This window comes from Etheostoma spectabile, chromosome 16, assembly GCF_008692095.1.
Source record: "Etheostoma spectabile isolate EspeVRDwgs_2016 chromosome 16, UIUC_Espe_1.0, whole genome shotgun sequence".
NCBI classification, from domain to species: Eukaryota; Metazoa; Chordata; class Actinopteri; order Perciformes; family Percidae; genus Etheostoma; species Etheostoma spectabile.
In genome coordinates this window covers 18307663-18332554 of record NC_045748.1, presented here as the reverse complement: position 1 = coordinate 18332554, position 24892 = coordinate 18307663, and the positions used below count along the sequence as shown (strand labels likewise).

At 38.0% G+C, this 24892-nt stretch overlaps 3 protein-coding genes across 7 annotated transcripts in view; 1 reads left to right on the top strand and 2 right to left on the bottom strand.

The window, feature by feature from the left end:
* On the bottom strand, positions 1–4632 carry coq4 (coenzyme Q4 homolog (S. cerevisiae)). 4 transcript variants are annotated; one of them, XM_032539125.1, is made up of 7 exons: positions 4403–4632; positions 3277–3432; positions 1609–1705; positions 1395–1497; positions 1154–1283; positions 907–1000; positions 1–193 (listed from the first exon to the last, which is right to left on the bottom strand). In XM_032539125.1, exons 1-7 carry the CDS (start codon positions 4494–4496, stop codon positions 10–12), a joined length of 858 nt encoding a protein of 285 aa, XP_032395016.1. In that variant the 5' UTR covers positions 4497–4632; the 3' UTR covers positions 1–9. The 4 variants fall into 4 exon arrangements, with proteins under 4 accessions (XP_032395016.1, XP_032395017.1, XP_032395018.1 ...); XM_032539126.1 differs by having other exon boundaries at positions 3277–3429; positions 4403–4511; XM_032539127.1 differs by lacking the exon at positions 4403–4632 and adding an exon at positions 3741–3762.
* On the top strand, positions 4535–18956 carry traf2b (Tnf receptor-associated factor 2b). Of its 2 annotated transcripts, none has more exons than XM_032539123.1 (11): positions 4535–4721; positions 9419–9621; positions 10411–10489; positions 10733–10831; positions 12857–13018; positions 13119–13193; positions 14325–14399; positions 15108–15335; positions 15428–15731; positions 15962–16110; positions 16198–18956. In XM_032539123.1, the coding sequence occupies exons 2-11, from the start codon at positions 9446–9448 to the stop codon at positions 16414–16416; spliced, it is 1566 nt and encodes a 521-aa protein (XP_032395014.1). In that variant the 5' UTR covers positions 4535–4721; positions 9419–9445; the 3' UTR covers positions 16417–18956. The 2 variants fall into 2 exon arrangements, with proteins under 2 accessions (XP_032395014.1, XP_032395013.1); XM_032539122.1 differs by lacking the exon at positions 4535–4721 and adding an exon at positions 5118–5153 and having other exon boundaries at positions 16198–16453.
* Positions 18957–22396: 3440 nt separating this feature from the next.
* The window catches only part of fbxw5 (F-box and WD repeat domain containing 5), a 9425-nt gene continuing 6929 nt past the window's right edge, over positions 22397–24892 (bottom strand). The window contains exon 10 of the mRNA XM_032539121.1: positions 22397–24341. Within this exon, the coding sequence (XP_032395012.1) occupies positions 24056–24341 (286 nt within the window). The 3' untranslated portion in view covers positions 22397–24055. The remainder of the gene's footprint in view (positions 24342–24892) is intronic.

The following is a 24892-nucleotide window of genomic DNA, read 5'->3' as shown; positions in this document are numbered from 1 at the left end:
TTGTCTTGCTCAGATGTTCCTCTTTTTGGCAGTCCTGACTATTACAGGAGGTGGCTCTATGTTGAGCTCTTGTCGGAGGTCTTCGATGCTCTGCGCCCATCGTCTCTCGTAGAAGATGCTGAGGACGCAGTTGGCCCGATGACCATTCCGCAAAGCCCAAGGGCCCAAGGATGTGAACAGCAACTTTAAACGGCTAGAAGAAGGTGATACAAGAGAGGAAAAGTTCATCATGATAAAAGAATTAATTGCTGATGAACCAGTTCCCCAAAAGCACAAGGAAGTTCAGTTATTTAATGAGGAAGAATTAATTATTTACAGGTAAAGATGGTTTACAGGCATCATGGGGGTAACAATGATATATAGTTCTTGGAGTGTTTCCTCTTATGCCTCTGTGAGATCTGGACTGCATTGTTGTCAGAGTTGCCCTTTTGTTATCTACTAAAATAATACTAAATCACTACTAGAGTACTTCCTTGTTTTACGAATAAAGCAGTATATTTGAAATTGTTAGCTGACTAATCGATAAGTCAACCCAACACGTATCTGCTATTTTGGTAACAGATATATTGTTCATTCATTTTTTGAGCAAAAACGCAAAGAGCTTTAGTCTAAAAAATAATATTACTAGCTGGTTTTCTTGCTTTTTTTTATTATATTAATCTGAATAGTTTTTGATTTTGGACTGTTGCCAAAACTAAAATCGTAGTTAGTTGCAGCCTTAACCCAAAGCATTAGGCTCTGTTCTTTGCTGTGAGTGCACAGAAACAGGTGAGCTTGAATACTATGAGCATATCAAAGATTTTCACTCAAACTTAACTACCTATACCTTTGCTCGTACTGCTACAGAGCTTACTAAATATCTCTGTTGTTCAATACTGTGCTGTAATTTTGATTCTGGTATTGTACCTTGTACTCAACCGAAGTGGCCCCAACACAGCTCCAAAAGCACACATGGGAAGCCCAGTCTGAGCAGCTTCGAACCATTTCACTGCCACTTCACCTGAAAGCAGCAAGAAGGAACGGAAAGAGGAAGAAATATCCAGATTATTCCAGATGAAAGAAGAAGAGACAACTAGAAGGAAGTTGACGTTTAAGTGGGTTGAAAATCCACACTATTGCTAAACATGGTTTAAACTTGTAGAGGCTGACTCACCCAACATGTTGGTGGGCATGCCCAGTAAGGTGTGCAGCAAATCATGGACCTCTCTGTATCTCTGCATGACGTAAGCTAGCTCCTCATCGTCCACAAACCTTACGTCTGCCCTTGAATCGGGGGTCACATCCTGACAGAACAGGAAAATGAATGCTAGAGTGAAGCCGAACGGGAAAAGGTAAAAGGAAGGAATTTCTTAGGAAATTTGTTTATCTTGATGTAATCAGTCTTTAACACTCACATTGTCCTGCAGGAAGCGAAGGTATTCCCTCCCAAAAGATCCATCTGGCAGAGAGGTCATCTCACTTAGATCAAGTGTAGACAGCCGGATCCGGGGTCTTTCTCTGCAATTACCAGTCATTAGGAGTAAATTTAAATGTCATTCACTGTAGAGAAAAATGCCATTTAAAAGCACCTGAATCAAAACGTTACTGAATAGTGTTACAGGGACTCACTTAAGGATTGTGTAGCCTTCAGGGTCGTTTCTCATCTTGTCCCTGAGATTTATCAATGCTAGATGTCCTGTCGCCTCCCCGAGCACTGCAACCATGTCTGTAGGGAGAGATTTACGCACTATATAGGATTAAAAATGCACAATATAGAAATAAAGAGATTTGTGGCTAATAAACCTACAATCTAAAAATTGATTGACCCAAAATGGCATACATTTCAACTAAAATGTTTGTTACATTGATAATATACAGTTTAAGAATTTGTAGTTTGTCTAAAAATAAAGTGTGTTTTATAGCTTAAACAGACTTGGTTTAAGGGGCAATTCAGCAAATTTTCACATGAGGATCAGTTTACTCATCACAGGGAGTACTAGTCAGCCTGTGAAAACAGCTGTTCAATGTATTCTGTGGCTTTAGTCTGAGAAAATGTCTGGCTGAAAATGTCAAGTCTGGTGATGTCATTATAGGTTTGTGTTTGGATAGTACAAAGTTTTACCAGAGTGCCTGCATTACAAACTGGGTATGTGGGTGAAAGGGGCATTTAAAATAGTAGGATACAGCATTTTTGGAGATCAAACGATACTGGGGATTAAAAACCAGGTGTGGCTCTCACTAACAGGTGTTAGTGCTCTCTTCCTCCCTGAAAGTTTCAGGGTAAGTGCACTCACTTTGTATCTACTCTCATTTCTGTTTCCAAGACATTTTAAAACCATGTAACAATGGTCTCCAGAGAATAAAAGATTGAGAACGAGTATCTGTACTGGGTAGGCTATTTGAGAAAAGAACCTCAGGTACAGTCCCAAAAGTTTTTATTATTCCACTGGAAAATAAAAAAGAAGAAATACTCTGAACACAGAGAAATCAAAATCTGTTATTTAACATTTTAACATTCAGTTAAAATGTATTGCTAGAGAGATTCATTTGACACAATTAAGTACCACAGCCAATCAACTCACAAAACAAATAACAGAATAACTTTTACAGGTCTAACAATTATCACACTGTTCACATCTTGTTTTTCCCCCTAAGCTTTAAGCCACACACAAAAAAGTAAGTGAACTTTACGATAACTCTTTTATAATTAAAGCAGTTAAACAGACACAATTATTTACTGAATTTCCATTCCATTTGGAACATTAGGGGTTTTCTATTGCACCACCATCAACAGAGCTATCTCCATATTTGACATTGCAGTCATCTGTTACTGGCGTCTACCGCCTCATCTGCTGTACATGGGAAGCCTTTTCTTGGAGTCTTTTTTCAGATTGCCTTGATTTGATATCAGAGATCCAAGCAGGAAAAGCAGGGGGATTGGCATACGAAATATTTCCCTAGCCAGAGTCAAACCCGGCGTTGTAGTTGTACTTGTATGCGTCAGAATCACTCGGCCCATGGGACGGCCTTTTTTTTTTAAACAATAAAGAAAGGAATATGAAAAGGGAAAGAAAAAAAGCACAGACAACAAAGAATGAAGCCTGAGCCCCATGTTGATGTATGGGCCTGTTCTGACCTGGTTCCTGATTGATCTGATCTCAAGTGGACAACTCTAAATATGTTTGTTCCCACCCGGCAGTAGAATGTCTCCAAATTGGTCTTGAGTGACCACATTTGATCTGATCACTCAGATTGGATTTTTATACCTGATCAAAACAGGGCTTATGTGAATCTCACCATGTCTGTGGGGGTCGTGTAGTGCAGCCACACCTGACCCAACAGCCAACACGAGTTTCTGGATGGGGGTGGTGTGGATATGTCCAGGATACAGCCCATTATAACTGCTGTTTGTAAACCCAGTACTACTACTGTGCACCTGGTGGGCACTCACTGCTGAGAAAAAGAAAGAGCCACATAAGAAACATTTGCATAACTAGACCAAGACAATGCAATAATGCACTTGATATTTGTGTCATTGCTTTCAAATAACAACTTAGCTTATTGATAATGATGTATATTGAGGCAAAAACCTTTGGTATGCTCTACAGAAGCCAGTTAAACCAGCTATTTACTGAAAAAGACTGCAGTATTACCATGCATGCTCATGTTTGAGATAAAGATCTAAAGTATTTTGGTCAAATCTGAATGAGATTTTTATGGCAAAGAAAAGTGAATTTTGTTCTTTTTAGTTCTCTGCTTACAACACATCTGAAAAGTATTGCTGTGCTGAGCCGAGGCTTCGGAGCGTGTGTCAAGTCATCCTGGATGTTTTGCATGAAGGGCGTTTTGAGGCTTGTATTGTTTTAGACCAATGTGCTGACACCAAAGCTCTAACAAAGTTGAGATATGATTGTACCTGAATAATCACTTATCCACTGTTCATCATTTTCATAGTTAAAAATGTATTATGTTTAGTGTTTCAGTTGTATTACATAATTGCCTTAAGCATTTCAACGTTTGTGTTTGTAACATACCAAAACGTTCATTTTAACTAAAAGATTTTCAATTTTTACTACAAATGCATATTGGATCCATACCTTATAGGTTTCATTAACTACAAATTCTCGGTATCGATATCGGTGTATCAATATTAATACTTAACGTTAAGCTACTCTGACGTCTATATGATGCTAGGTTACTAACTATATAACGTTCATTTAGCTAGCTGATGGATGAGGAGAGTGTAAGTGTGTGCACCATTAACATAGAGTACACTGTGGTATGGTGCAAGCTAGGCTTCGACATGCATTTATGCCTACATTAAAACAGTAACGTTAACTAACATCCATTTAAAATAAATTAGTAGCTTTACGCTTTTTCAACTTACGCAGAAACGCGTAACATTAGCTGTAGAAACTCATACCTTTGGAGATCAAAACGTATTGTCGCTGATTTAACCTTTGGAAAAGTCTACCAGTGTACAGCCACATTGTGGATATGTGAACGCTGATGCGCATGCGTCATCTGTTGAAAACTTGCTTTCCACTCCGGGGCAGCCCTGTGAAGGGGCGGTTTGGTCAATGCACTGCAGAGTACACACTCCGTTCTCGGCAGTTGCTTTATCTGTTTATCCCGCAATAAATTGTAAACACAGCTAGCTAAAGGTTGAACTGTCCTTCTTATACGGTAGCGGACAAAGTTTGTTTTGTGTCTGTCTGCTGAGGCAAAGTGAAGACGTCAAGGTTAGTTAGCCTGTGTTTCTACTTGCCAGATGAATAGCTTAGCTAGAAGTTTGCCAACTGAGTAGATAATTCGCAAAACCTACTGAAACAAATAACGGCTTCATGTTGTCTTTGAATCCCAATGCGATGTACAGTTTGCACTTCAGGCAACACAGAAACTGACAAAAGACGAGCTATAGTAATAGTAGGTTAGTGAAACACCGAGTAACTGAGCATTTGGCTGAAGTTGTGTAACGTTAACTAGCTACTCATACAAACCAAGTTGAAGTACAAGTTAAATGTTTAGCTAGGTCCTACACAAATGCAAATATATAAGCTGAGTATTGCAGAGGACTACCCACTAAGCAGTCACGTGGATTGGGGCGTAATTTAGCTAGCTAAATACTTGGCGTTGTAGCGGTTGCGTTTTCAAGGGGAACAGACAAACTGTAGGTGAGTACCGTTAAAAAGATTCCGGTTTGGTTTTAGTGCAGTTAGGATCCCACGGAGGGTGGAAAGGTTCCCAGACGATGTAGAAACTCTTGACATGGTTGTAAAACAAAAACTGACCAAGGAAATGGCGAACCGAGAGGGCGAGCATTCTGGCAGAGCAGATGTGTTTTTTCTGCCTTCAGATACATGTCGCTGCTACTGGCTTTAAAAGAAAAGAAAAAAACAGCAAGGGACAGTTGTTTGTGACGCAAAAGTAATGAATGTGGAGACTGCAGGGATAGCTAGCTAGATTAGTTGTACTTTACTTTTTAAGGCATTGTTTGGATTGTGAATGCAGCTATTAGTGTTGTTTCTTTAACAAACGGTTCAACATTACAAAAACTTCAAGACCAGATTGCTTCATATGAAGTAAAAAAAAACAAAAAAAACATGGTCGTTATTATTTTTTATCACAGCTTACACTTTAAAGTTTAGTCATGTTTGTGCTTAGTGTTGGGATGCTTTTAATGTTGTTTCAGACCGTTTTAGCCACATTGAACAAAGATTCTGGTCAGTTTGGTAGTCTTTTCAGGATCAGGTTGAGTGTACTATAAAGAAAATTACCATGGTTTCTACACAAGATTAATGTTTGTTTTTACTGGGTTGGTAATTGCTACCCTCTCACAGTTTCTATGGATACATAAAGTAAACAAGAGTTTGGGTATTCATTGTTTACTGCAAGGCAGTATTTTTATGACTTATTGAAATATTTACCTTTTTTTCTGCTCCATGTGGAAGTGTTTCATTACAAAGATAATGACAAAACAGTTTTACTACTTTATGTTGCAATAGTGAAGACATGTTATTCGTCATATACCCGACGTGGCAATGTGTCAACTATGCATTCAAGTAATGATACCAGGGAAAAAACATTGTGGCTTTCCAATGATAAGCAGCCTTGGGCTTTTTCTAACAAATGAAGTATGTAACTTCCTGCCTTCTTGAGGTTGACATGACATTAACTGTAAGATCATCAACAATGTTGCTGTTTCACTCTCAATGTAATGGGACTGAAATATAAGATTTGTAAACATGAATTGAATGTATTGATATAAAATGTTGACACAAACTCAAAAAATGGTGCATCAACATGACTTAGAATGGATAGAAAGTAGAATATTATATTATATTATATATATTTAAAAAAAGATAGAGTGGATAACAAAATGTCAGTAATTGTTTTTTTGTTGTTGTTTGTTGACAATATGTTTCAAACAGGGAAAATTCTGTGTAATTTAATCTTAAAAATTGGGATTTAGCTAATAACTTTATCTTACCACAAACGTTTTTAAATGCTATCTAAAGGAAATAGAAAAGATGCCAGGAAGTATAAATGTTACAAGAAAGATTATTGTTTGTGGCTTGACTGTTTACTATCATTACTAATAGCAGCTAATGCATTACTATGTTATCATCGGTCACATGTTCACTTGGATCAGTTTAAGTCTCATGATAAGCATGAGAGTTAGGTGCTCTAGCTATTAGTCTTGTGATCATGGGATTTCCATCATGAAAATGAGATGTTAGGGATGTGCGTTCTGTTTTGTGGGTTTCAGTGTTCCACTAAAAATAAGTTTTGGTGCATAGTAACCTTTTAATTTGCCTAGTTGCAGCTAAGGTTTGATCCATCCAGCCATCACTTATAATCTCACTTCTTAGTTTAAGGACATGCTTACATCTGCAAAATACAATATAAGGTTCACCAAAAAGAAGATATTTCCTACTTTATGCCACGTCAGCACAATAAATACGCTTACCTCAGCCTAATTTCTTAACATTTTAATGGCTGGCTTTTTACAGAGGCGCACCATTTCCATTAAAATTCCTCAGTCAGTTTGTGCAGGATAAATAGTATGCTTTGAAAAAGGTTGGAAATATATTTACCACCACCTAGTGCAACAAGATAGCCTTGTTACCCTTTACCAATTCAGGAAAACACTGTCATGCAACTTCTTGTGTGTTTTTGTGCAGTTAGTGGCATTTTGATTAAAGATTAATTTTAATTTATGGAAGAACTGGTTTTTATAAAACGTGTTGACTCCAACAAATAAATAGGTGGAGACAACACTGCTCAAAGCTGTTTGGCTTTTGTACAGTCTAGAGTTCCAACCGGATAAACTACATATTGTAATAGAACCTGTAGGCTAATGCAGACAAGCAGAAATATTTCAAGATTTTATTGTCTTGTAAGGTAACCTTGAGTGTCCAGAAAGGCACCCATAAATATAATAACATTTTCTGCAGCTCTGTGTAAAACCAAACCCAGTTAGGCACTGACAGGAAAACAAACCGCTGTGTGCATATTTAGTAATGGAGTATTTGATGTGGGTGTATGGGGAATATGTCAATATATGACATCTGCTGATGGGAAAAAACACTCCTCACTCATTTTCCTACCCATAAGGGATTTTTCAGATAAACCAGGTATTACTAACAGATGCATAGAGCGGACATTTCTTGAAGAGTTTTGTAAATTTAGCAAATTTCATGTGCAAAAGTATGTCAGCCATGATTCAGCTTTGGCAAGTATCTCCCGAGCTGTAATAAAGGGCAGCAATGGCGATCTGTTAGCGTTTGTCATAGTTTACATAATTTTCAATACATTTTTATTGAGAGTTGTTTGTTTTCCAGACTGGAATATCAATTTTCAATTTGTTTTGACAGACACAAAGTTACGTTAAACTTGTTTGGGAAGTAAGTATTTGTAAGTTTAGAGAAAACAATTACCAGAAAAATAATGAAATGCAATGAGATAAGTAAAGATAAAGTATTTAGTGAAAAGTCTTCCTTTTTCAGATATTGCGAAAGCTCTCTTGGCATCATTGTTTTGTCTTTACTAAACCTCTGCCTAAAACACAGAAAATGGCCAAAAGGAAAAATTAAATTAAATGTTGTATGTACAGTATACACATGATCTAATGAGACATACATAAAAATAATTAGTCAAAACACATTAAGGCTGTTTCTACTTTATCACATTACATCAGACCACATCATGTTTCTTCTTCTATGAAGCTAATTATTCATCTTTAAACATGACTGAGCCTCTGACATGGAAGATTAAACATGGAATGACTACAAAAATAAAATCCTCAATAGACAAAACACTTCATGTAAACGTGTGTGTGACAAATACTGTATATGTCAAAATCTAAGTTTTGTCTACCTGCTTGGTCCAGGAAGTGATTGAGTATTAAACTCAGATTCATATGTATATTTTTAAAATCACGCATGGAAATGTACATAAAAAATTGTTCATTGTTCAATCAGAATTGAATCATGAGGTGCCAACAGATTCCCGCCCCTACCCACCATGTTTACATTCTAAAATAACTCATCAGACAAAACTGTCACCAGTTTTAGTGTCTATTTTCAAAAGGTCTGGATCTCTCTCTGCATTTAACTCAAAAGATTTTGCACGTATCTCATTTAGGCTTTTAGTTAGGGCAATCATTTTGGAAGGTTCCCAGGTTCACTAGGGTCACAGCAAAGACATGCTGCTGGTAAGTCAGGCAATGGTGATGCAATAATTACATTTTGGCTAATAACATTTAAAAAACCAAATGTTTTTCTCACATTATCAATTAATGACAGTATATTATGATCATTCCATAGTATTACAACATGCCTATTAGGGCTGCACAATTAATCACATTTTTATCACCGTCATGATTTTGGCTTCCCACGATCAAATTTGCGTAATCGAGCATATTTTAAATACGTCATTCCGTTCATAGAACGCTCCGAGTTTTTTTGCAAAGCCCATCTACTGCTCCGTAAACCACTGTCTGATCACGTGCCAGTCAGTTGTTCCCTGCATCGCGCAGCTTAGTTTCTAGATGTAGACAGTCCCAGAGGATAGAGTAACTTGAGGGGAAAAAAAGTCGGTTGTATGTCGGACAAGGTTTGCTTGTTTACTAGTAAACACAACATTTTGTCCCGTCAATGTTGTTTTTCAGACAACAGCAGTGACCAGTGCCAGTTTGTGTCTGTTAGCCCCCAGGGCTCTAGAGTGCGACTTTCATTTTTCCACTAGGTCGCACCGGTGCACCTAATGTCCTCACATCCGCTGCCTCTCCAAAAACACAATGTTGTTTACATGGATATGGTTTAATTCCAGTCAGAGAAAACACAAAACATCTTGATTGTACAAGTGATGTAAAGTTTCTTTACTTCTAAAGGTTATGGTTGGGTACTAACAGTTGCTGTGTTGTACTTGTTCACAGGATATAGCGCCAGATTGATGGAGAAGAATGGCCCGAATCTCGTTGGACTGCACCAACTCTTTACCAGGGATCCCCCTCAGTGTGCTGTCAGTGCCTATGGAGAATAAGTACAAATGTCAGCAGTGTCTCCAGGTCCTGAGGAAGCCTGTCCAGGCTCAGTGCGGCCACCGCTTCTGTGTACACTGTTTCAAGCAGCTCACCAGGTAGACTGGAGGTCCTCGGACCCCCTACAGCCGTGTGAAATTCAAACCCCCTCCCCAATGCTTACCTTCTTACTGGACATGCTTCAGCACATCCTGTGTTCTTATCTCTGCTCGCCTCTGGGGGATTTTGTGCACCCAAGATCAGTTACTATATTCAGACTCATCCCACACATGACTGGACTCTTGACCTGAAGTCAGTGAATCACAAGGATCTGACCATGCCTCTTGATTCATTTTAAAGGTGTCCATTGTTTTCTTTTCCAGTTCTTGTTTCCTATCACTGACTCACTGCTTGTTCATTATTCATGAATTCCTCATGTCCAATGATACTTTGGCAGTATCATTAATCAAATAGGGACAGTATAGGATATCAAATTATAGAACCATATCTTAAACTAAACCTTTTTATAACATGTATGTCATGGAGTATCATTTTGCTAATCTTCAAACAGACACACAGCAGCAAAAAGCCCTTTTATGCAGTTCATGCTATGTCAACACCTGTGTCGTGTGACTTTCATTATGTGAAATGTTTCACATTTCACATGTTCTTAATACATTTCTTTCTCATCAATTTCCCACACCTTATCAAAGGTTGCAAATTGCAGGATTTGTAGAGTGCTTACAGGCTTTTTTTCACTGCTGTTGTATTTTTCATGAATGATTCATCCAATTGAGCTCTGATCCATACTGATCAGCAGTCGTTCAAGTAATGAATCAGCAGGAAATTGACTGTTGGCACCAAACAGTTTTTTTGCTTTAAAGTCACAAACTTATTTTGTTTGTCAGTTCTGGGCCAAAGCCTTGTGAAGCCTGCCGCCATGAGGAGATATATGAGGAACCTATTTCCATCCTAAATAGTAATGAGGTAAGTTATGAAGTATGTCATTCGTCAGCCAATATTGTTATTTTATGAGTCATATTCCTTGTAATCTGTATACCATTTCTTACTCTGATTTAAAAAGAAAAAGAAAAAAAAGAAAACATTTTACTACAGTCTGATAGGAGTTTCCCTTACCACAGTCTCGCATAATGCAACCTTTAATGTCTGTTTGCTATTATAATGAATGACTTTATAACTTCACCTCATTGTTCTTTGTTCGCCCACCAGGCATTTCCCGACAATGCAGCCGGCCGAGAAATAGCAAGTCTGCCTGCCAGGTGTTTGAACCAGGGCTGTGATTGGACAGGCTCAATAAAAGAGTATGAGGTGAAGTATAAAGTTATTTTGTTATCTTGGGTGTACTTACTGCTTCTGCTTTCTACTTTAGTGTTTGTCACTGCCTGTCCCATATAAATCGTGTACAAGTGTCAGTGTACTACACCCAAACCTGTACTGTCTGTGTTTTTCTATTTCTCTCATCCATCACCACCCACACGGACGGGTCTATTCGTGACATATTCTGCATTCTCTGGGTTGCAGTCACATTTTTCCCCCTGCAGCTTTCAGTTGACAAAGAGCTGAAAGACGTGCTCGTATTACATGCAATGCAGCAATGCATTAGCAGCAGAGTCTAACAGGAAGTGAAACTTAGCAGCCTGGAAAGTCCCCATGTTACCAGCTAAGAACATCAACTCAGTGGGAAAGTACCAGGATAGAAAAGGCCTTTTATCTCGAGGTTAGCTATCTTGTAAGGGTTAATTCAACCCTTACATGATAATGAAACTAGATTTAGACAGCACCAGTTCACAAGGAAACTACATAATTTATACTTACTGTTTGATGGAAAAACAGGATCCCGGTAGACAATGAACCACATCATTCAGACACACTGGTTTTTATAATCACAGAAAAGTCCTGTCATAGTTATAAAAGCTGTCTGGTTTCGTGTGATTCTATGACTAGTTTTGTTTTTACTGTAAATGTTTCTGTGTGTGGTAAGTTTGTTTTGTAAAGAGTTGACTTCCTGATGCTAACGAGCAAACGGATGTTGGTACTTTTCTGTTTGTAGTTTTAACAGTTCCGTTACCCTATCTAGATCAGGCTCTATACAGGAAGTGTTAACGTGGGGTGGGGTATTTCAAACGAGAACATCAAGCTGATGATTATTTTTCCATGGTTTGCAAATGTGGTTCTGACTTGTTAGCTTACCGATGTTGTAAATAAACACGAGCTTGCTTCATAGGACAATTTGGTCAAAGTGTGTGACTGCAGTGCTCAAGAAATGACTACTATGCGGTGTGAAACACCCACATGTCTGTGTGATTAGTTGTGGGCTGCCGTCTTAGTCACTTTAGTGTGGAAAGATCTGCTGTGTTAGCTAGCCATACACGCCCAAAACCTGCTGGAAAAATAGACTAAATATGCTCCCCGAGTAGCGCGGTACAACAGGGATTTGAAATGATTTGTATACAGTTTGGATATTCGGTTTGAGATTTGCGGGTGTGGCATGCCGGAAAAGTGAACAGTCAAAGCGAAAAACTGGCTAGCCTACCTGTAGTTCCTGCTCTGTGGCTCCAGATGCTGCCGATAGTCATTATGAAAGAGAATGTAATAAACTCCGCCTTATAGTCTGGGCGGAGCTTTTGTTTCCCGGCGTTTTTCAAAATTATGGCATTTTAGATTATCAAGCACTTTCCAGTTATTTGTTGTACTTCCTATTTTCTGTGCTTTTGGTTGTTTTTTTCTACTTTCATTTCCTCTTTTTCTCTTAACCCATTTTATTTTGATTTAAGGTTAGCTGTTTTAAATGGCTCTACTTATTTTATCTCACGTCTATGTTTTATTTTAACAAGCATATAGTACAAATAATTAAAATTGTATGTCTCAGAACATTTCTCTTAATTGGGTTACAGGAATTACATAATTACATAACTATAATAACTTAATGTCACTTTTGTAATTAAGTAAACCCTTCTCCTGGTTTTGTTATGCACTGAAGATGAATAGGATAAATCATGTTTTGTTTTTCCACATTTCAACTGTCAGTACATTCTGTACATGCTTGTTATCAAGTACAGGTGTGGCTAGCAGTTATATCTGTGCAAGGCATCAGCTTAACAATGAATGACAAGGGTGTGTCATCAATATAACAACTGACACAAGACCAGACGCTTTTATGACAGGTTTTATATAGCTAACATGTAAATGACTCCTCATGCATGCAAGTGTGCTGTGGCACCATAAAGCACAACCGTCTTTTTTTATATAATTTAGAAAGAAAAAACAACAAATACCAGACGTGTGCAGGCAGTAAGAATGTAGTTCTTATATATATCTATTCTTCATCTTTAGGCTCAACATGAAGGTCGCTGTGAATTTGAGCGGATGCAGTGTGAGGCCTGCCAAACCTCAATCCTTCGTACAGACAAGGACAGACATAATGAGAGAGAATGTGAAGCAAGAACGCTCAACTGCAAATACTGCAAAATTACCTTCAACTTTAAAGACATCAAGGTGAGGCATAAAGATTATCCTGTGTAAAGCAGTTGCTGGTTGTGTCTGCATGAATGAAAACTAAATAATATTCTCATGTTCCTTCCATGGTGTATTTTAGGCCCATGATGAGATCTGTCTGAAGTTTCCCTTACAATGCAAGGACTGTGGCAAGAAAAAAATCCCAAGAGAAAAGGTTTGAGCTGCTCCTCAAAATACCCTTTATCTTTATTATTAATACCTATAATAGTAAAGTGGTTTTAAATAACTCAACTTGGTATTGCAAAACATTGCTAAAATGCCTAAAGAAATAAATACAGTGGCTTGAATAGGTTTACACACCCATGCTAAAGTTGAATTCAAAAGAGGAATAAAAAACATCTTTTGGAAATCGATCTTAATGTCTTAATTCAAAAAATGTAGGAAAATCCAACCTTTAAGGACACCAGCTTATTTTGTGAATGAATGATGTATTTTAAATAAATACATTTTCTTCCTTAAAATACAGGGGACGTAAGTATACACACCCCTATGTTAAATTCCCATAGAGGCAGGCACATTTTTATTTTTAAAGGCCAGTTATTTCATGGATCAGGATACTATGCATCCTGGTAAAGTTCCCTTGTCCTTTGAAATTAAAATAGCCCGACATCATCACCTACCCTCCACCATACATAGAGATAGGCATGGGGAACTTTCCTTAACATAATCTCTCAATGCAAATCAAACCAGCTATTAAGCTAACTGAAATAAAACCATGCCAGTCTCTAGGTTTAATTTAACATAGGGGTTTGTATACTTATGCCCCTTGTATTTTAAGGAAGAACATTTATTTATTTATTTATTTATTTACTTACAATACATTACTCATTCACAAAGAAAACTGGTGTCCTTTAAAAGGTTGGATTTTCCAAAAACATTTTAATTTAAGGCATTAAGATCAATTTCCAAAAGATGTTTTTTATTCCTCTTTTTTAATCAACTTTAGCATGGGGGTGTAAACTTATTCTAGCCACTGTAAATAAAATGTTATATATGTATAAAACATAAATGTATACAAAACAGAAATATTGGCCAACATACATGTTAAAATAGCATGAAATGAAATGTAATGTAGCATGAAACTATAGATGCATGTGAGTTCCACTTATTGATCATCTGAACAGTTAAAGGAAATGGTCCCTTTTAGAATTCCCTTTATGACCACTCATTTTCTTTCTGGCCAGTAATCCTGTACTTCACTTTCACTTTTCTGTTTCGAGTTGATGCACTGTTTGGAGTTGGTCAGCTGACTGCTAACCTTTTCTTTTCACCATTCTACCTTCAGTTCAATGACCACAGCAAATCCTGCGCCAAGTCAAAGAGCGCCTGTCCGTTCAGTGATGTGGGCTGTAAATCTGTGGTATGTACAATAATCTAGCTCCCTGTTTCCACCTGCTGCCAGTCTTTATGCTAAGCTAAATGCCTCTAGCTTTAGCTTCATATTTAGCAGGGTATGAACATGTCATTTTCTGTCTGTTTGGTTGGAGAGATTTCTCTCTGGGCTTTTTTCACTGGTTTAGAGTGGGTGTGACTCAGTTGGAAAAGGATGATGTCACATACTTGCATGCACCAATCAGGATTTAGCAACATTTGAATGAAAATATGAAGACAGTTGAGGCGTGGTTTGTTCATGTTGCCATGGCACTGTGAAACCAAACACACACCCAGTTCTGATTAAGCAGATTAGATGGGTTTTAACTAAAATAATAATTAATGAATAATCTGAACATTACTGTTGTTGCTTTGTCTTTAATAGGTATAGGTTTGATGGTATACTTGTTAATATTAATGTTAAGCTTTCAAACCAAGTTCTTTGGAGATTTTTATAAAAACTGTAAACAATTGGTTGATATTTTTATGAACATTTATTTTACACTCAAATATGATAATGATTGATAAATCGTTAAACATTCACTTCAGTACATTTTTAGTGTTTTGCTCATTGAAACAGGATTATTATTATCCCAGAAAGTAGCATCGTTTATTATGTCCTGCAGTTTAAAGGTTTTCAGTTCAGTTGGGTCTTAAGTACAGTAGTAGCTGACTATGCTCGGTTGTGTTTTCTTAGATAGATAACGGGAAGCTCGCTGACCATGAGCACAGCAGCACCATGGAGCACTTGCGTCTGCTGCTGCCCATGGTGCTGTCCACGGCTCGGACGCGTGCCGACCACGCTGCTGCTCACGGAGAGTGGCAGGAGGACTCTGGCCTGGGCCTGTACAGGGCTCCTGAGGAGGGGGTCACTATGGGCTCTGGCGCTGCGGCCTCCATGCAGTCTGTGGACGTGGACAAAAAGGTGAGCCTCAGTGGATATGATGCTCTTTGTTAACTGCTCATGTTTCTAGGTTTTGATTGAGGATCTAACTTCATTTTTGCTGCTTTTGACAGGTGAACGCTTTAGAAAACATTGTGTGTGTCCTAAACCGAGAAGTGGAGCGCAGTTCAGTCACGTTGGAGGCTTTCTCACATCAGCATCGGTTAGACCAGGACAAAATTGAAAACCTCTCCAACAAAGTGCGTCAGCTGGAGCGGACAGTCACCATGAGAGACTTGCAGCTGTCTGAAACCGAACAGTTGCTGCGAGAACTCCAGTTCTGCACCTACGACGGGATATTTGTGTGGAAAATCTCTGACTTCTCACGCCGCAGACAGGACGCTGTGGCCGGTCGAACACCTGCAATGTTCTCACCAGGTACTATGAGAGGCGTAATCAGCGGCTTAATTTCTAAGCTGACAGGTTCTATTTGAATGTGAGTGAGCTAAGATCATGTGGTTTGTATGATGTGTTGGCGTGTAGTCAGCGGAAATTCCACTTCACTACACCCTTGTTGTCCTTCAGGGAGTGGACATGTCATTCCTATTCTCACATGACAGTGTTTGGACTCGGGTTACATTCTGGAATCTTCTTTTTCTTCCTCGCAGCATTTTACTCCAGCAAATACGGCTACAAAATGTGTCTGAGGCTTTATCTGAACGGCGATGGGACGGGCAGAGGGACGCACCTGTCGCTGTTTTTTGTCGTCATGAGGGGAAAGTGTGACGCTCTGCTCAAATGGCCATTCAGTCAGAAGGTAGCAAAACTTTATTAACAACATTTCCACTTATTGTAATAGTCGCCACAATGAATAGCTCAAAACATGCTCCTCCTTTGTTCCCAGGTGACTCTAATGCTCTTGGATCAGAACAACAGGGAGCACATCATCGATGCTTTCCGCCCCGATGTCACCTCCACCTCCTTTCAGCGGCCGATCAGTGAGATGAACATTGCCAGTGGCTGCCCGCTCTTCTGTCCGCTGGCTAAACTGGCCGGCAAGAGCCCCTATCTGAGAGATGATACCATTTTCATCAAAGCCATTGTAGACCTCACAGGCTTGTAACTGGGGAAGCTGTGGAAGCTACACCAAAGCATTTATAAAAACAAACAATTCATATATAATAATAATAGTGATAATAACAATATTAAAATATATATATATATATATATATCTATATGATATTATGATGATATATTATATACTATGTGACTAGGATATTACACAATATTATATCTACACTATACATGTTATAATGTGTCACATTATGACAATGTACAAAGGTGTGTAAAATCACAATCACGGTAGTGGATCTGTAATGGTTATAGGTATCTATCTTTAGTGAAGCAATGACACTGATTTACCTGTGCTTTATAGAAATTAATAAGCAATTATTGTTAATGTCTTGTATATTGAAGACTTTTGGCAGTACTTAGCTAACACAAAAAGGTAGTGTTCATGTATGAAGCTGTCAGCAGGTGTTAAAACAGTAGGCGTTTTGAGTTTTAGGAACATTAAGAGCAGCTGAGTTAAAAATCTCCTTGATGACAAGAGGTCTATAATCAGCTGTCATTTTAATGTGACCCTGTCAGCTTATAACTAACCCTAAAGGCTTATAACTATTTGTATCAAATACCTTGTTTATAGTAAATATATTTTATATTAATTAGAATACACCTAAGAAGTTACCTTGGGATTTTTATTTACTATTTTATAGACCAATAATCAATTATACCGTAAAATAATCATATTAATCATTAATAAAAATAGTTAGATTCAGCTCTTCTAGAGAAAATAAATCCACTTTTAAACCATATAACGCCTAGCCATTTGATTCATTTTGGTGATATAGCAAGCAGCATAAACTGCATAAACACAGCTAAGATGAAGGTTAGAGTATAGAATGATCTTTTTGAACTATGATATCTCTACAGGATTATCTTTATACTGTATCTGGTGATTTCCTATATATGAAACTCGCATTTTACATGTGAAGGTGACAACTTTCCCCTGTGGGCCAGCAAAAGGCTCTATGATACTTTCCCATGTGGTGTCTCACAACCTACTTCATGGACCGCTCTCAGTAACTGAAAATATACCTGTTGCAAAACCACAAACGACTGTGTCGCACTGGCTGTTTGTTATTGGTGTATTTTGTTTGATCCTGTTATGCTGTTGTCATGAATGTGGACATGATGTGCTGTTCAACGTGCCCCCAAACATTATTTATAAAAATCTATAAAGGGGAACTCCTCTGTGTGAGGTTTTTTTTGTGCATCAGGAGGGAGTTTATAAATTCTGATTAAAACACAGTCTCTTGTGTCTTGGTGGACTCGGATTGTCTGAGGGGCAGGGGCAAAAAAAATAAAAAGGGCACCAGCATGCAGAAAGTTTTCTAGCATGAGGGCAGCCTACATGGCATTGGATCCCATTTTGTTCATTTAAAGGCACCCATTGGTGAACTGCATCCCGTTTTCGCCAATGAAAGGGCACTTTATCATGTTTTATCTGCTGATAAGGTCACCAGTGCCTGGAGACTACAGATTAGAACAAAGTCTGTTACAAATGGGGACGTGGAGTTTAAATATTTGGGCAGTTTCACAAAAAGGAGAATCTAATGAAAAGACACAATTGGTTGCATCATGGGAAATGTAGGATCCAGTGTTTTTACTCCTACCAGGGACAACGATTCAGGATGTTTCTTGTAGCACTTTTGACCTTTTTTTTTTTTTCTGTCTCTCGCAAGTCCTCCAACTGTTTTTTCACAACAAAATTAATTTGTCTGTCTTGCAGAGAAATTAAAAATTACTGGTTCACAGCACTGCATAAGCAGATCAGGAAGAAGCATGTTAAAAAAAGGGGAGCTTGAAAGACCACCACCATTTCCAATTTTATTCTTGGTCGCTTTGTAAAAGACCTTTTACCCTCCCGTGACATTTGTTCACTACAAAATGCATCTGGCCGCTTTGCAGAGAAACTGACAATCGCAGGTGTTGTTCACAGCTCTGCCTACATAGATCAGGAGGTAGAATGTTACAAAAAGGTGAGATCGGCACAGCACCACCTTCTTCTGCAATCAGTTTTATTTTTCATTCTTCTGAGTTGCATGTTCGTTGCTTTTTAAAAGACCTTTCACCCACAGACCTCGTGGATTGCATGACATGTTATAGCGAGTTCAAGTCAAACGTGCCAACAAGTCCTGGTGATAAATGCAAGGTTATTGTCATCACAAGAACGAGTTTGCTCGTGTGTGTGTGTGTGTGTGTGTGTGTGTGTGTGTTGCTTTGTGTTTAAATATCAATAATGGAGTCAGTTTACCCAGCATCACAAGATTAAAAGTCTACAGCCACTCAATTCTGTAAGGCTTCACTTTGAACTAAATGCAAGTATCAGCATGCTAACATTTTTAGCAGGTATTATGTTTACCATATTTGTATAAGCATGGTAACATTTGCTAGCACAAAGCTAAAGCAGGTGGGAATGTCAGTAGATGAAATGGCACAAACCGTTTTACAAAGGTTTGTGCCAGGGAGAAAAAATGTCATTGCATTCTTGTTGTACTTTGTACTTTTAAATGCACATGACAATAAACTTGATCTTGAACACTGACAACTTGAATTTACCACATTTTTACTCGGTCTTGTGTTGGTCTTGGATGAAGACAACTTCAGGGTTTCCCTAAATTGCCTGTGTTTTGTCTGATTTATGTGTTGACATCATTAATGTGATTAGATGTAAAACTTCCATATGCAACCAATAACTTGACTCATTTGTAGTTTGAAATGTGTTACTGTTACCCATTCTCTGCCCCCCTTAACACACTCCCAAAGTGTATGTAGGCGACAGCAGAAAAAGCTTTTGCCAACATTTTGCTACACTGCAACAACTATTATTACTATTATTATTTCATGCCAACTGCTGTAATCATTATGAATCATATATCTGTATACCTGTATTTCTAAATCAGTGTCCCAACTGGCAGGGGCAGATGGCCGCCCACCAAGAGCCAGGCTCTGGCCAAGTTTCTCCTGTAAAAAGGACGTTTTTCCTCGCCATTGTTGCCCCAAATGCTTGCTCGTCGCTGTAAATTATAGCGTGGTCTAGACCTACTCTGTAAAGTGTCCTAAGATAACTCCTGTTATGATTTGACACTATAAATGAAGTATAATTGAATTTTTATTTTTAAAGACTTTATTTGGAAAACATCTAAAGGAAAACCGTAAATTCTGCAATGTGCACTAACCGACACAGCAGGGTTGGCAGTGTTTCATTCAGGCCTTTTCTGTGCTTATGATGGAGTGTGTATTGCGTGACTTAGACTTTTTGAGTGGAGTTTGGATGTTCTTCCAGACTTTCTTAGACATAGTATTCTATGACTTTTTTTTTTATCACTTTCATTCATGGCTTCCCTACTCCCTCATAAATGTATACCCATTGCCAAAGACTCAATGCAGTTCAACCTTGTGCATATGTAAGAAATAAAACTTTTGCAGATTTGCAATGAAGTCTTTCCTGATTGAATGCCTTTTTATGACTTTTTTTCAGTATACTGTACTATGATTTTTTTTAGATTTTGTTTTACATACTTTACAATTATTTTTTTGTGACTTACTACATACTATACTATGACTTTATATGATTTTTTTGGACATAGACGTTTTTGACAGATTATGCTATGACTCTTGTGACATACTATCCTGACTTTGAAAAATAAATACTATATAATACTAGACATTTTTTGCGACATTGTATACTGTTACTTTTTTTGACAAATTATACTATGACGTTTTTGTGACTTATGATTTTTTAATGGCTTTATCCGACATACCAAACATTTACTTTTTCATAACTTTTTTCGACATACTACACTATGACTTCATCACTTATTTCAACATACTTAAACATTTTTCGACATACTGTACTATTGCTTTTTTATATCATTTTTTAGATGTAGTATACTATGACTTTTTTCAACGTTCTATACTGTGTGAACTCACGTCATTTGTGCACACACTCTTTACATCCTTGCCATGAATACATTGCCCGATTCAATTACAATCACACACATAAATAACATTTCACACCAGGAATACCTAGTGACGCCCAGAATTTAACTTATTAGTGCTTAAAAAAGTGTATATTTACAACGTTCCTAAGTGAGTGACAAAAATATGCATTTCATATACATTTCAGTAATACAAATACCAATTTAATTGCTACATCCTTATATTCATATAAATTACAATACTCAAATTCATATCCATTACCGTCACACATTCTCATATTTATAACCATTTTAAGACCAATCTGAAGTTCATATCAATTACTATACTTCATAGTGGTTCTACCAATTACATTCCCTGCTATTTACAAAATATATTACAAGTTCAAGTACTATCTGAATGAGAACATTGGCCTTACAGCTTTCATGAATCATTCAAATTAGTACAGTTCATGAATATCTTGTGTCCTATGCCATATGTTTTTCTTCAGCTCCTTATAGCATCCCATGCCATGGGATGTCATCATTTAAACTCCTGGAAGATAAAGTTTGTAAATTGAAAATCCAAAACACTTCTCTTCTGTTGTTTACTTCATATATATTACCTCCTATTTCTAGCAGAGTATTTTCAATACCCATAAATCTAAAAGATGAGATGTCATGTTTAAAATCATATCAAGCTAGAAATCCAATTTAGCTTTTCCTAAATCACACATCATTTTCTGCAAGAAATGCCTTTTCTAGCGTAAAACGTGAAAACATGTTAGTTTGTGATTTGAGTGAACTGACCTTTTAAAAAGTGCTAACCATTGATTTCAACCATTGCATTACAACTATTTGTAACCACACTGAACAAGTTTCTAGAAAATGAACTCTGCCACCTTACTCACTACCGACAACCAGATGATGACTCGATATAAAACTGTTGCAGTGAAATGACGGTGTTGCTGCATTCGGCTACTCACTTAAGTATTTTCAAGTGTTAACCACAACCATAGCCACAGTTCATGTTAGATCTGTATGAATAAATGAGAGAGGTCCCCTGTTGTGAGGCCCAAGCTTGGTCTGGTACAACTTTGTTAAAGTTCATATTGTAAAAAGTGAAATTTCTATGTCTTTCTTATTATAAAGTAGGTCAAGGTGCTATATACATTAATACTGATATAGTATCAGAAAGGTCCATACACAAAGAAATGCACACAGCCCATATTCAATAACTGGGCCTTTAGAACATCTGCACAGTTGTGATGTCACAACCACACTATGCAGAGGTAGAAAGTCATTCCTCGACTGCCTTGATGCTAGTAGACTTGTTGACCCAGAAATGAAAGACCCAGAAATGCTGACCAATCAGAGCAGACTGGGCTCTTTCGGGAGGGGGGCGTAAATAGACAGGCACCAAAACACAGAATTTCAGAGAACTGGGTGAATACAAATATATTCGGACATTACACCATGACAACATGCTCTAGTAGAAACCCAAAATATGAGTATGAACCTGAAAGAATGGGACCTTTAAAGCAGACAGACTGGGGCCTACGGGGAAAGCCCTTGAGAGCTGTCAGTTTCTGTTTAAACACTGAGGTCATTTTTTAACGGCTGAATTTCTTTACAAAAGCTAATTTTCTCAGGTGGATTGTGGACTACTTCAGAACTACAGTAAAGATATTCCCATCATCCTTAGCTGTACTTGGCTAAGCTGGGGAACACGGTAACCATTGTACCTTTGAGATTTCTTATTGAAATGTAAAGGGCATTATAAATAAAAAATGTATTGTTACCTGCTAAACAACATTTAAGAACGTCCAATCTACACTGCAATGGAGAAAAAAGAATTTACGTTATAGAGAACTATTAATATCTACAACAGCATTACTATCTAATGCGTTTACTGTACGCAGTCAATCGTGCCCTGTAATTTCCATGGTAACCTGTGTTGACCCTTTTATACCACTGCCAAACAGACCAAAAGTAACAACGAAGCAACAAAAATTGCCCAAGAACCAACATTTTCTAGTAGAATAGAATATTAATCTGACACTTTTCCAGGGCATGCTTTTTATTTTTAGGGGGGGTATGAAAAGTACATTAGAAGACAGGAAACATGATTAACAAGATAGATCTACAGTTAAAATAACAGATACTAAAGTTTTTAAAGGGAACCAAGGAGAAAGTTCATGACTTATTACACACATTTCAAAACTTTAAAATAATAATATTTTTCAACTGGTGGTAAGAATCTGCTGATGAAGTGACTAACTTCCACAGGTTTCTCTGAAATGGTGACATGCAAATGCAACCAGCTGACTCTGTCCAGGTAATGACACAACACACAATCATAATTAAAGGTTGTTTTCTAATTCACCACAACCTCCTTCAGCAGGGAATCTCCACTGAAACATAAATATCTACCAGGTAAAGTACCTAAGCTTGCATCACGTTGTTTTGATTGTTTTACACCGGTCCTTCAGCAATAGAACTAAAAGGACCTTGAAGGACTACAAACATGACGGGAAGTTAAGGGGTGAGAGGCCGTCCTTCTCGATATTGGTCTGCAAGAACATTTTAAATCATTATACATCATTAGTTATACTAAGTAAAATATTTCCTGTACTTTTAAGATGTACTACAAACATATTTTATGTCTAAATTAAAGAATTGGGTCACATTCTGTAACTTGAATTTTGCTTTATTGTTACGTGGTGTAAAATCTGTTCTTTCAACTAAATTTAACATCAATTTCTGAGATTCATCTAAATGTGTCAGAGTCTTTTGACAAAACTAAAGGGTTACGTGTTGCGCTACAAATTAAAAAGGATGTTTAAATACATTTCTATAGAATATAGGCCCAAATAACAATAAGCTACACAAACATTTTGTTTGTTCACAGTCATGCTTCCCTTTGACTGTTCCTCAACAACTCTTCTACATTAAATTACTCAATAATTCTACTTTGAACAGAATAGCGATGGATCATTTCTTGGGCACAATGGGATGTGATGTAATTAAAAACCAAGGCAGACTGCAGTAAATGCAGCTAAATGTTTTCCCTTTTGATTTTAAATGGTTTTATAATTATCTCAAAACAGGATTTCTAGGGAATTCATACTCAATACATCAATTGGAAATACCCATTAAGAAGAAAAGACAGTTCTGAAGTAATTCTCAGTTATAGCACTTTGCTTCTGAGCAGGACATATCAACCGTGATCGTAAGGTGCAGTCTCTGCAAGACATTTACACTTCAGGTGCAGGAGTTTTGACCTGTTCAAATGCAATGTTACAGGTAAAAAACAACAACAGACAAACCATCTCTTGGGTGACACATTTGGACGTGTATTGTGCGTTTAGATGTCAGCTCTACACTATCTACCTGTGTGAACATTTCAAATCACTCCTGACAACAGCACAACAGAGTGTGTGGCAATTTCTGTCCTTTGCTGGCGCAATAGCGCTCTCTTGTGTCTGACACTGAGTCACAACAAGTCCCGTCTCCTGTTGGCTGAAGACACCGAGCACTGCTGTGTGTCACAACACTGTGAGCTCAAGCAAAACCACTGACAGTAACCACACTATACATATACATGGAGTGTTATATATATATATATATATATATATATATATATATATATATATATATATATATATATATATATATATATCTCAAATTTTCCTTCCCAGAGCAAGTGTTTTCCAACCTGACTCATGGTTTTCCATTCACACTGCTGGTAGACGTTGAGTTCTTGTTGCGTCCCAGCCAGGAGGACAGGAGGCCTCGGGGTCTCAGCGGCCGGGAGGGCGTCTGCGCCAGGCGAACCATGCGCGGTGAGCGCCACACTTTAATGGTAGAGTCATCGCTTGCAGACAGCAGCAGCTCCTGGTCAGCGGGGCTGAACGCCACTGAGTTCACCACATCGTCATGTGCCAGACGTGCCAGACAGATGTTGTAGTGACGGTCCCAGATGTAGCCGTGCTTGTCCTCTGCCCCACTACGGGTAGGAGAGTGGAGAGATAAGTCAGCAAAGCCTTCAAAATGAAATGATTTCGACATTGTTGATTGATTTTTGTTAGATCATGTTTTGGGTTCTGTGGTATTTAAATATTTAAGCGCATAATAAAAATACTAAAGCATACCATTTTTTAAGTCTGTCCTAAAACAATGCTTACATGTCCATATGCACATTTAGAGAGCTAGTGTTCAGATGGTTGCTCAATGGTTTGTGGCAGTTCTGCTGTCACTCATTAGCTTTGGAAATCACCCAAGACTCTCAAACACTATCTCTCAGGCTAATAAACACCACCCACACGCAAACACACTTACAGTGGGGAGAACCAGTGATTGATACACTGCTGTTTTGGGTTGTTGTCATACTGGAAGACCCAGCCACAACCCATCTTCAAGGCTCCTACTGAGGGAAGGAGGTTGTTGGCCAAGATCTCGCGATACATGGTCCCATCCATCCTTCCCTCAATACGGTGCAGTCGTCCTGTCCCCTTTGCAGAAAAGCATCCTCAAAGAATGAGGTTTCCACCTCCATGC

Excerpts from the sequence above, each read along its gene's own strand:
- coq4 (XM_032539125.1), bottom strand. The coding sequence starts at position 4,496 with ATGCGCATCAGCGTTCACATATCCACAATGTGGCTGTACACTGGTAGA. Across the intron at positions 1,706-3,276 it reads ACACGACCCCCACAGACATG|ACATGGTTGCAGTGCTCGGG; the intron begins GTGAGATTCACA and ends CTCTCCCTACAG. Across the intron at positions 194-906 it reads CCACTTCGGTTGAGTACAAG|CCGTTTAAAGTTGCTGTTCA; the intron begins GTACAATACCAG and ends ACCTTCTTCTAG.
- traf2b (XM_032539123.1), top strand. The coding sequence starts at position 9,446 with ATGGCCCGAATCTCGTTGGACTGCACCAACTCTTTACCAGGGATCCCC. Across the intron at positions 9,622-10,410 it reads TGTTTCAAGCAGCTCACCAG|TTCTGGGCCAAAGCCTTGTG; the intron begins GTAGACTGGAGG and ends TTTGTTTGTCAG. Across the intron at positions 14,400-15,107 it reads ATGTGGGCTGTAAATCTGTG|ATAGATAACGGGAAGCTCGC; the intron begins GTATGTACAATA and ends GTGTTTTCTTAG.